Source organism: Anoplopoma fimbria, chromosome 12, assembly GCF_027596085.1.
Source record: "Anoplopoma fimbria isolate UVic2021 breed Golden Eagle Sablefish chromosome 12, Afim_UVic_2022, whole genome shotgun sequence".
Lineage (NCBI taxonomy): Eukaryota > Metazoa > Chordata > Actinopteri > Perciformes > Anoplopomatidae > Anoplopoma > Anoplopoma fimbria.
The window spans coordinates 8,537,729-8,549,700 of NC_072460.1; the positions used below are offsets into that span (position 1 = coordinate 8,537,729).

At 42.7% G+C, this 11,972-nt stretch overlaps 1 protein-coding gene across 1 annotated transcript; it reads right to left on the reverse strand.

Annotated features, from left to right (window-relative positions):
- Nucleotides 1-840: 840 nt before the first annotated feature.
- mthfr (methylenetetrahydrofolate reductase (NAD(P)H)) lies at nt 841-11,807 on the reverse strand. Its single transcript, XM_054608990.1, has 12 exons — nt 11,458-11,807; nt 10,735-10,999; nt 9,913-10,151; nt 9,319-9,429; nt 9,035-9,228; nt 7,844-8,094; nt 6,955-7,089; nt 6,653-6,833; nt 3,468-3,650; nt 3,271-3,372; nt 3,064-3,183; nt 841-1,767 (listed from the first exon to the last, which is right to left on the reverse strand). The coding sequence occupies exons 2-12, from the start codon at nt 10,983-10,985 to the stop codon at nt 1,549-1,551; spliced, it is 1,986 nt and encodes a 661-aa protein (XP_054464965.1). The 5' UTR covers nt 10,986-10,999; nt 11,458-11,807; the 3' UTR covers nt 841-1,548.
- Nucleotides 11,808-11,972: the final 165 nt, after the last annotated feature.

The following is an 11,972-nucleotide window of genomic DNA, read 5'->3' on the forward strand; positions in this document are numbered from 1 at the left end:
GTAGATCAAATAAAATACTGAGATTTGTCAGCTAAGCATTCATTCTGTGAACTCTACTGCAGCCTAGTTTAACATAAACAAGTTTCAAGATTAGTGATGCTAATGCCAAATTACCTAAATGAGAGATTGCATACCAACATTCAAGAAGCCAATAATGGTAAAACATTCTATCTGTTGACTATTAGCAGTCCTTTTAAGCGAGTCATTGAGCTGCTAGCCTTGCTTGTTTATGTTTGTCATGACACACTTTAACTTACAAACATCTCTGTATCAACAAGAACTGTTCATGTACTGTTAATAACTGAAAATGATCCAAAGCATGAAGAGAAAACACTAGATAAGCAGACTGCATAAAAATAGAGTATAACATTTCTAACAACGGAGCTTTTAAATGAATTTATCTAAAAAGAGGACTTATTTTGATATTCATTAGGTCAATATTGTGTAACCCGCTGCACTACAACCTTTATTCCATCTGGCTTGGTAGTCTATGTGTCAGCTGAACCTATCTGTCTGATGTAGGTGATTGGTTTGGACAAGGTCGAGGTCAGGCTGTGTGGTGGTTAGCCTTATCTACGCCGCCTCACACCATTTCTCTACGAGGTCATTTGAACATTCACTTGTTGAGTTGTTGTTGAGTTGAATTACTGAATCAGGGAAAGTCCCTGCCATGTCATCTGGCTGCTGCAGTGTCATGTGCTGAGCCATGGCCTTGCCTTTGTACTTGCAGTAATGTAGTGGTGGGGCTTCACACTGGATATCTAATAAAGTCACTATGTGTCCTGCAGCAATACTCCACTTTCATTACATCACTTAAAAACACACACTCACCAGGTTGAACAGTATTGAAAAACTATTTAATGCTTTAGAGAGCAGGCAGAACAAATAAATATGACAGACATATAAAACATGTTAAGGCAGAGGGCAGATATGCAGCTACGTCTGTGTTACAATAGATCATCAGCAGCTCACATCTGACCAAGTAACTCTTACTCCCATAGCATCATGAGTTCACTCATACAAAAGGTTTATACCGCAACAGAACCCATCATTAAAAATCCAACTCAAATACACAATTTGAATTATGAAAATAAAAACATTAAATGCAAAACTCTTACTTGTTCACAATTCATATAAAGCTGTTTTTTTGTCTAAATAATAAAACATATAATGCAAAACTCTTGCTTGTTCACAATTCATATAAAGCTGTTTATTTGTCTTACTGGTAGTTTTTCAATGAGCTCTGTCCATAAGGAAAGTTAAAAAAGTGACTGGGTCAACCCCAATCCTGTTTAAGAACAGGTGTAGTTTATCAGTGGGGAGTGCTGCAGAGGATGAAGCTACTGATATTGGAGGTCAAAAAGATTCAATGCTTTACGTTTTGGTTAGGTGAGACTCAAAGCTTCAATTTATAAAAACTCTTTTAAAAAAAAGCAAGACTTACACTTTTTACTCAATGCTATGCTCTGTATCGCAAGTAGCAGCTTATAAAGACAATGCATAGGATATCAACAAATCCACAGTGTTCTTTCTGTCCGTTAAAAAGATTTATTCAGAGACCGTTCCATCTTCAGGCTCTGGAGGTGCATCGAGCATCTTGAACATGTCATCGATGACCTGCCACAGACAGCTCTCCAGAGGAAAGTCATTGTCCACCAGGTTGACCAGGAAGTAGTTGTCATGGATGTACTTGATGATCATCCGTGAAGGAGACTCGTCTTCGTAGAGCTTGGCCCACTGCTCGATCCACAAGGCGAAGGCCTCGTCCTGAGGAAAGCAAGGGGACAGGTTTGGCCAAGGGGGCATCTGGTAGGCCGGTCAGAGGACAGCCACTAGTCCTAAAACTGCTGGTGTCAAAACACATCGAGCTTCTGATAACAATTAGTTGAGTATTGATTTTCTGATCAGGGCCATTATTTATTAGTGTGAGCAGGAAGTAAAAACATGATCATGATCTCTCATCAGTGCTGATAACTCAGAGGTGTCCTAACCTGTTAGGAGCTGCAGGGGATTTTGTTTAGGCCCTTTAAGGTCATTGCAACCTAACATTTTTTGTCAAAATAATAAATAATTTGATCACTCTTAGAGCCTCTGATATTGTAACACTTAAAGAGTTCTCCTTGAAAATGAACTAAAACATGTATTTGAAAACTATCCAGATTCAATCTGGATGTTACAGGGTATATAAACTTAATAAGAACAGGTCAAATCTAAAATTGTATCTTATTATTTCAAATCAAATGGGAAGCAAAATATTTATATATTACATGATATTGTGATGTTTTTGCTAAAAAAGTGGGTAGCCTGACAGAAAGTTCCCAAGGGCAGAGTGATAGGCGAGTTTTGTCCATGGAGAGCTGCTCCACAGCCCTCATACAGTATGAAGTACTATTACACTGTAGACTGTAAAGACATGTGACTGGACAGAGCTGATCATGTCAGACAGCCGAGTTAAACTACATGACATTATATTTTCTATTGACATTTCTAATTTGCCAGACACCTGTTATTCTAATCTAACAGAACAGCCGGAGAGAAACGGAGAAGTTTTTCATGGCTACTGTTGCAAAAGTCAGTCAAACTTCTCACAGAACAAAAGTATTTTTAGATAATCTATGTGTGGGTGTTTTTCAAAATATGAAACTGTTCAACCAAACAGACAAAAAATACTGGTTTCTCTGGGCTGGAAGAAAACTCCCCCTGGGCTTACTTCAGGCACATTCGCACCGAGCCAAGGATGTAGTTAAAATTGCTTTATAAGCATAAAGTTTTCAGGTTGTGGCCCATATATACAGAAAAACATGAGGAGTCACGGGCCAAACAATAGTGTTTGTAGTAGTGTAGGGACACTCGCCACTTTTAAGAGCAGGCTTAAGACCTTTTTTGATAGCGCTTATAGTTAGGGCTGGCTCAGGTTCGCCTTGGTCCAGCCCCTAGATATGCTGCTATAGGCCTAGACTGCTGGGGGAATAGCTAGGATACACTGAGCTCCTCTCTCCTCTTCTCTCTCTTAAGTATTCTTCCTTTATCTCCCTTTTAAAAGCAGGACCATCTCTGTCTTACCTTCCAGTACATGAAGCTGTCTGGGTCCACTACAGTCGGCTGAACGATCTCCCTCCCGGGAAAGATCCCCCATGTCACAGCGTTGGGCTGCATGTCGGGGGCGTTGGTCAGGTTTCGGCCCTGTTCACAAAGCATTTATTGGAACATGTCAATAACAAAATCACGCACACACTCACAGAATGACAGGTGCTTCCTGGTCACACTTACGTGCACATTAACAATGTGGTAGTTGACACGGGGCTCATACTTCTTCAGTACTTTGAGGAGAGCGGTCACATTTTCACTGGAGGTGAAGAACTCCAGATAGGCCTGTGGGATTTCAAACAAGAGAGCATATAAACACATCAGACAATTCCCCCCCCTACCCCCATCCAGGAGGCACAAACAGACCAAAGTGCTCCTACCTTCTGGAAGACGTAGCCTCCTGGAGGCCCCCAGCCTGTGATGGGGTCTGCTGAGGGTTTGCCGTTGATGTTGGGCTGCGAGTTGATGGTGAGGACTCCTCGTCTGTTCACCTTCTCCAGCTCGTCCTTCAGCAGGTTTGTCTCTGGGGCCAGAGGCTCATCGTTCCATGGCAAACACATCACCTAGCAGCAGAGCAAACCTTAGCCTATGATCAACAGGGTGACCTGTCTTATTTGAAGACAGTTAATGCTTCACAAACTATGGGAGGACATTTTTGGAAATACTGCTTTGTTTTGGAGATGGAGTTGTTCAGCAACATATGTCTTAGGCACAGAGTTCGAGTCAGGATGTGGTTGGCCTAGCTTAGCATAAAGACTGGAAGCGGGGGGAAACAGCTAGCCTTTGTCCATCCAAAGTTCAAAAATATACCTGCCAACAAATATAAAGTTCACCGATTACCATGTTGTATCCGTGTGTTTCCTCTCTGCACAGACAGAAATGTAACTCGTCAAACTTTTTCAACGTTTTTCATTTGATTGTAAAGTTGGAGGAGGAGCAGCTGTCTGTGGGATTTACCGGACAAAGGAAACAAGTTCTCGTTAAACTGCACTCCGGTCAATTTATTGGACAAGATGGACGAGCTGTGCTTCACAGAACTCTGGCTTGGTGAGCACATCATGGTCACCTAAACTCAGCTCAGAACTACCAACATACAGACGGCACATTCAGTGTTCCACCAGGAATAATACAGTGGGTACGGAAAGTATTCAGACCCCTTTAAATTTTTCACCCTTTGTTTCATTGCAGCCATTTGCTAAAATCGAAAAAGTTCATTTTTTTCTCATTAATGTACACTCAGCAACCCATCTTGACAGAAAAAAAACAGAAATGTAGAAATTTTTGCAAATTTATTAAAAAAGAAAAACTGAAATATCACATGGTCATAAGTATTCAGACCCTTTGCTCAGTATTGAGTAGAAGCACCCTTTTGAGCTAGTACAGCCATGAGTCTTCTTGGGAATGATGCAACAAGTTTCTCACACCTGGATTTGGGGATCCTCTGCCATTCTTCCTTGCAGATCCTCTCCAGTTCTGTCAGGTTGGATGGTGAACGTTGGTGGACAGCCATTTTCAGGTCTCTCCAGAGATGCTCAATTGGGTTTAGGTCAGGGCTCTGGCTGGGCCAGTCAAGAATGGTCACAGACTTGTTCCGAAGCCACTCCTTTGTTATTTTAGCTGTGTGCTTCGGGTCATTGTCTTGTTGGAAGGTGAACCTTCGGCCCAGTCTGAGGTCCTGAGCACTCTGGAGGAGGTTTTCTTCCAGGATATCTCTGTACTTGGCCGCATTCATCTTTCCTTCAATTGCAACCAGTCGTCCTGTCCCTGCAGCTGAAAAACACCCCCATAGCATGATGCTGCCACCACCATGTTTCACTGTTGGGATTGTATTGGGCAGGTGATGAGCAGTGCCTGGTTTTCTCCACACATACCGCTTAGAATTAACGCCAAAAGTTTAATCTTGGTCTCATCAGACCAGAGAATCTTATTTCTCATAGTTTGGGAGTCCTCCATGTGTTTTTTGGCAAACTCTATGCGGGCTTTCATATGTCTTGCACTGAGGAGAGGCTTCCGTCGGGCCACTCTGCCATAAAGCCCCGACTGGTGGAGGGCTGCAGTGATAGTTGACTTTGTGGAACTTTCTCCCATCTCCCTACTGCATCTCTGGAGCTCAGCCACAGTGATCTTTGGGTTCTTCTTTACCTCTCTCACCAAGGCTCTTCTCCCACGATTGCTCAGTTTGGCTGGACGGCCAGGTCTAGGAAGAGTTCTGGTCATCCCATACTTCTTCCATTTAAGGATTATGGAGGCCACTGTGCTCTTAGGAACCTTGAGTGCTGCAGAAATTCTTTTGTAACCTTGGCCAGATCTGTGCCTTGCCACAATTCTGTCTCTGAGCTCCTTGGGCAGTTCCTTCGACCTCATGATTCTCATTTGTTCTGACATGCACTGTGAGCTGTAAGGTCTTATATAGACAGGTGTGTGCCTTTCCTAATCAAGTCCAATCAGTTTAATTAAACACAGCTGGACTCCAATGAAGGAGTAGAACCATCTCAAGGAGGATCAGAAGAAATGGACAGCATGTGAGTTAAATATGAGTGTCACAGCAAAGGGTCTGAATACTTATGACCATGTGATATTTCAGTTTTTCTTTTTTAATAAATTTGCAAAAATGTCTACATTTCTGGTTTTTTCTGTCAAGATGGGTTGCTGAGTGTACATTAATGGGGAAAAAAATGAACTTTTTCGATTTTAGCAAATGGCTGCAATGAAACAAAGAGTGAAAAATTTAAAGGGGTCTGAATACTTTCCGTACCCACTGTAAAACACAACATTATAGGACGCCTAATGCTCTGGTCCCTGTACTGCTGTGGTCCTCTGATCAATGTGTGGTTCACCTTTAGAGACAGACGTTAAATAAAAGACCAGTAAGGAAAAACACGTTTCCCCACATGCCTTTGGTGACCGAAACTAGTTTGTTCTTTTTGTCTCCAAGCAGTGTCTATTTCTGGTCACTTTTCACACCAATTTTGATTATTTTGTGAAGGTCCATTACATACATATAAAGATGATCGTCTGCTAAATGACTGTAATGTAATGTAATGTAATGTAATGTAATGTAATGATCCTTTAAACTTTGGACAGAGCCAGCTAACAGCTACACACAGGTATCAGGTTGAGATTCAAATAAACATCTCACTCTCAGTGAAAAAGCAAATCAATATTTACAATAACAGTTGAACTATTCCTTCAATTGAGATTGATAATTTAGATGAAAGTTTTAAAGTGTAATCTGGTTAACCAATCGTAGCACTGATCGTGGTTTTGCATCTCTGCTGCCTTAAGGGCAAACTGTACAAGATACCTTTATCCAGGATTAGCTTATCAACCTGGGTTCCTAGAGTCAAGTGAGTTGAATGAGAATTAACAGGAGATCATATCCAAACTCTCTCATCATACCACACGACAACATCTGTATGTTTTCCTCGTCGTTCAGTCTCTCACTAAAATCCACATTCAGACTAACTTAGACTAGCTAGCTAACAAGGACACAGGAGAACAACACATGCCGTCAGTGTGTCCTCTGAGGAACGGCATCAGTCATGGACAGAGAAAGCTGGTCTACCTTGTGTCCGCTGAGGTTCGGTTGGGCCGTGATGTAGCAGGTGAAGACCTCATAGACGCTCTCTTCATTCTTCAGCTCCTCGCCCCACATCTGCAGCAGAGCATCTTTGGATGACTTGCTCTTTAAGTAGAACAGGTAGTAGTCATTTAACTCGCCAAAGGCTGGAGAAGAGGAATTTCCCCTGAAGACATGAATGACAGAAAAGCTTTTTAGTCGCTTGACAGAAGGTTTCTTCACCACATTAATGAGGAGATATACATTGTAAGTATAATGAAACCTTTTGAGTTCATGTGTAATTGTACCATCTGCCGTTGGGGAACTCGTCCCAGTCCTGGGTCCTGTAGATGTAGCTCTTGGGCCTGGATGCCCAGAAGATGGGTCGAACATCTTCTACCTTCCGTTTGGGATGAGCACTTACCGCCCAGGGAAGAGGCCGCCTGGCAGAGAACACAAGCTCTGAAACACTGGACCATTCTGAATGAATGAAATCTCAAGGAGCTGTTTAGGCTCTTTGAGATATCTGGCTTCACTCATCCGAACACTGCTGATCCAGGATAACTTTCCTATCCAACTATGAGAGAGGCAGGGTTTATAATACACAGCCAATCATTTGCTACGTTCAGGATACAGAGAGCAGCATGTTTTATGGAATATGATGATAATATTGATTTCAAGTAAATTGACTGAAATTTACAGCAAGTTAAAGAACAGCACAAGAATATAAAAGAAACATAAATACAATTTGATTAAATGAATAACCAAAATGACCAAAATGTATCAATTAGCCTTGAATGAAAAAAAGTAATGTTATTAATATTTGTGTTGTTCTCTTTTTCCCCCAAAACTATTAAAATAAATAAATGTTTTTTACAGGATAAAAAGATTGGATTTTGATACAAAAAATGATAATTTCATTTGTCTTTTTCCCCCGCACATTGTTAAACAGGTGCACAATATGACCAGTGATGTGATCTGAAAGAGTGAAAGGTTTTTTTCATTTTATCTGGACTTTAACATTAATACTGTAGTAGAGTACAGCGTCTACTATAAAAAGGTGGTGATTATCTAGCTGCTGTAGATCTCATGTTTTAGAACCAGAGTGGAACACTGATATAACTGATTGACTGCATCTCCAAGTGCAACGGATCACCATGCAAAGTCTCTCTACTGGTTTATCATGACATGACTGACCTGGGGTCCTCTATCCACATTCCCAGCTGTCGCAGAACCTCCATGATGGCGACCTCTCGATTCAGCGTGTAGAAGTGGAGGCCGGGTACCTTGCCGCTGTCCAGCAGCACGCGGCACATCTCCACCGCCTGCTGGACTCCGTAGTTACGGATAGCAGCGTCGTTGTCTTTGATAGGCTCGATGACTCTGGTGATCTCCTCTGGTATCTCCAGCTTCGACAGCTTCACAAGCTGACGCAGAGACTGGTAACCCTGGAGAGGAACAGGTTAAAGCCCAGCTTCATCCCAGTGGATGGTCGGTTTGAAATTATTTGATAATAGAGAGCAACAACGCATTTCTTTAAAAGGGTACACATACACAGCCTGGCTGCAGGTAGAAATTTGGATTTTATTTTTTCAGGTTTGTGGTGAGAACTTTTTTAATTGTTAAATTCCATTGTAATAAATATATTTAACTAACCCTCATCCACAGTGTCCATTCCCGTACTTATCATGACCTAGGAGTCGAGTTAGGCAGAGGTCATATCACTGTCTATGAGGCTAAAACCTCCAGGTTGCAGACGGGAAATGATGTGGTGATACCCAGATATCTGAGAGTTTGATTTCCCCATTACGCCCATAGCAGTGTATTTGAGATAAGCTCAGCAAATTCATCAGATGACCTCTACTCTTGATCAAACCCTGGGAAGACTTAAAACAAGAGGAAAGGCAAAGAAAACCAAACATAGTCCTAGAGCAGCAGCACAGCGAAATCCTTGAAATTAGACTACGGGGAACACAACAAAACAAAGCCCTGTTCAGCCTGTCATCAGTCACAACATGTTCACATGAAAAGCTGCTGATAATGAATCTACCTTTTGATATTTAACATTCTAATACCCAATATATTAGCAACTGTACAATCTTCTAGATTTAGTCTGCCAATGTTCGTCTATCACTTCGTCTATCACTTTTATTTCACCCAATTACTGAGGCTGAACAACAAATTTGATCCTTACAGTATATTAATGTGTGTGTGAGACAGAGAACTAAGAGGACATTTGAGTTATGAGAAAAAGAATTATAAGTCTTTGATATTACAGCGTCATCACAAATGAAAATGTAGTGTAATTAGCTAACCTCTGCTTGCACCAACAAAAGGGAATGACGACCAAAACAACAGAGAGAAGACCTGGAAGCAGCAGTGACTCACCTGAATGGGGAAGATTCCAGGTAGGATGGGACAGGTGATACCAATCGCCCTGCAGTCATCCAGGAACTTGAGGAAAGTGTCTGCCCTGAAGAACAGCTGGGTGATGATGAAGTCTGCTCCGGCGTCCACCTTCTCCTTCAGGTGTCGCAGATCCTCCTCGTAGCTGTCTGCCTCAGGGTGGCCTGTGGGGTAACCTGGACATAGAGACAGACCCGAATCACTGACTGCGTCAAATGGAGTTACACTTAAACTGCTCTCTACTGATGTGGAGGCCGAGAACATACCAGCGACACAGATGTCAAAGTAGTCCTCGAACTCTGATCGGATATGTTTGACGAGGTCGGTGGCATAGTTGAAGCCTTCCTCCTCTTCCTCCCAGTCTGCTCCCACTGGGTCTGCGGAACGATCACAATACAACACCTTAGCTGGCAGCCACATGTTAGAGGATCTCCAAGGCTACTGTCTAACGTCCAACTCTGATGTAAATCATCCCCGTATCTGAGTGTAACAATGTCGAATGAATCAGCAGGACAGAGACATATAAAGCCTGATCTATTTCCAGTACTTTGTTTAGTTAAGCCAGCTGTCAAAACGGGCCTTTGACCTCTGCTAAAACACTGGAGGCACAATGCTGTGAGAAATTGAAAAGTGCACTAAAGAAATGAAGATGCAGCCTGCCTTTTAACGGTTACGTTTCTACTCCACACTGTCCAGGCAACGCTACCTTTCCTCTCCTCTTAACTGAGAATGGCTTGCAGAAGCAAGTGAGCTACTCTGTTGTGAACAGAAACTGGAAGAAACTAAGTAGTAAACAATTCCCTCTCCATAATACAACCCCTTCTTAAATTCAGAATGTAGACACACGTCATCTCTGCTACCTCCCCTTAGTGCCATGATGTTCTTGAGGCCCAGGTGCTTTGCTTTGGCCAGGTAGCCAGTGATATTCTGTTTGGTCTGGTTGCAGCAGGTCAAGTGTAGGACGCTCTCCAGGCCACAATAATTGACCGCTGTGCTGGCGATCATCATAGAGGACGTCTCCTTGTCTGATCCGGGGTCCCCTGCTGGATGCCAGGTGATGTCAATGAACAGGGGCCCCCCGGTGCCCATACGGTCAAATCTGAAAAAAACAACAAAACAAATGGTCCAGATTATATTGTAGACAATTCTTGAGTGGTAAAGGCTAATTACATACTGTATGTTGAAATCCCAATGTGAATTACCTGGTTAAATAAAGGTTTATTAATAAAAGATTACATAGTAACAATGGGCCACGTAAAGTACAAGCAAACTAAGCTTTTGAAAATGGAGCTGCAAGGATTAGGAGCATCCTCTTGGAGCTACCGGTCTACAAGTGTTAGACTAGAGATTGTGCTAATGCCAAATGATATTTTTTATATAGCATGAAGACTTTTAACCAAATCGTTTAAACATGTCCTTTTTAAACATGTCCTTGTGTCTCGCTTTTGTATGACCTTTGCTGATTCTAAGATCATCACTTTTCACTTCCCTGATCGGGTTTGGTTCTTTATTTAAGTCTTTTTTTACTCACTTCTTTGATCAGGTATCTTAAATACAGATCAAACCGCTGATAGATAAAATAACATGTACAAGAGAATGTATAAATTGACTTCGGGCACGTGGGGAAAAAAAATAAAAACATTAACATTGAACTCTGCAGGTAAAGTGTTTATTTCACATGCCTTGAGATGAGGTTAACGGCTCCGCTGGCCGTGCGAGGAGGGAAGAACTCCAGCGAGAACCAGCGGTCTCCGGACTCCATCCTCCTCCGCATCTTGTCCCGCAGCCTGTCGGAGCGGTCCACGTCCAGCACCGGCGTGGAGCACCGGGAGCTCTCCTTGGAGCTCTCCCCGCCGCTGTTGCTGGCCCCGCTGCTGGAGTCGCTCTTGCACGGCTGTAGACTGCCTTCCCCTCGCTGAACCTGGTTCACCATCGCGGCGAATTATACTGAAAAAAAAAAAAAAAAAAAAAAAAGAATACACACAAATAATCTTTTTCCGACTCTGTTTCGTCAATAATCAGAGTTTTTTTTTTTTGTTTTTTTTAGCTATAACTTTACTTGGACAACATGAGAGCAAAGCTTTTTTTTTGTTGTTGTTGTTGTTTTGCCCCCTCACAGATAGTGCCACATAGTGCAACGAGACGCTCGTTTTATACCCATGTGTAACACGCATGCACGCGCACATGCACGTAAAAAAGTGTGCCAGTAAACTTTATTCGGAGCCTGCTAGCTCTTCTTCGGCTGGGCACAGCTAACGTTAGCTACGTGATGTGAACCCACTGGTCGAACAGAGACGTGCAAAAGTAGCGTGAACTCACGCTCACAGTACTACAGTACCGAGCCTGAAGCTAAACCCGGTCACATGCTGCGTGTGCTGCGGGGAGGGAAAGCGTGCATCTCCCACCTTGCCGGCTGTCTCTGTGTTGTCAGGTCACCGTTGTTGTGTCGAAGTCTGTTCCCTCTCCCACACCGTCCTTATCCAAGAACGAGCATTAGCTGCGACAGCGTGGGAGACCCCCCCCCAAAAAAAACCCAGAGCGCTCCCGAGTATCCGAAGCAGCGATGCCGTGTGGTGGGCGTCAACGACACCGTGCTGCATTCACAGCGGGTCGTTCCTACGGGGACCCGTGAAAGCAACGCACTCCTCTCCTAGTGTGTGTTCTTGAGAAAGTTATACATATGACATAGGAGTATACAAACTTTGTCCCGCAGCGTTAACCTGTGTGCTTCGTTATTCAGTTGAGTTTGACATGTCTTGTCAACCCGGGAGATTGTAACCAAATGCTGAATCTTGATTTTTTTTAAAGTCAACGTAAACATTTTTTAATTTTGTAACGTGTTTCCACATAGTGGGGGATTTAAATATTATATGCACAATTACAAATTCAGCTCCTTTTGTTTTTTTGTAATATCAATGGG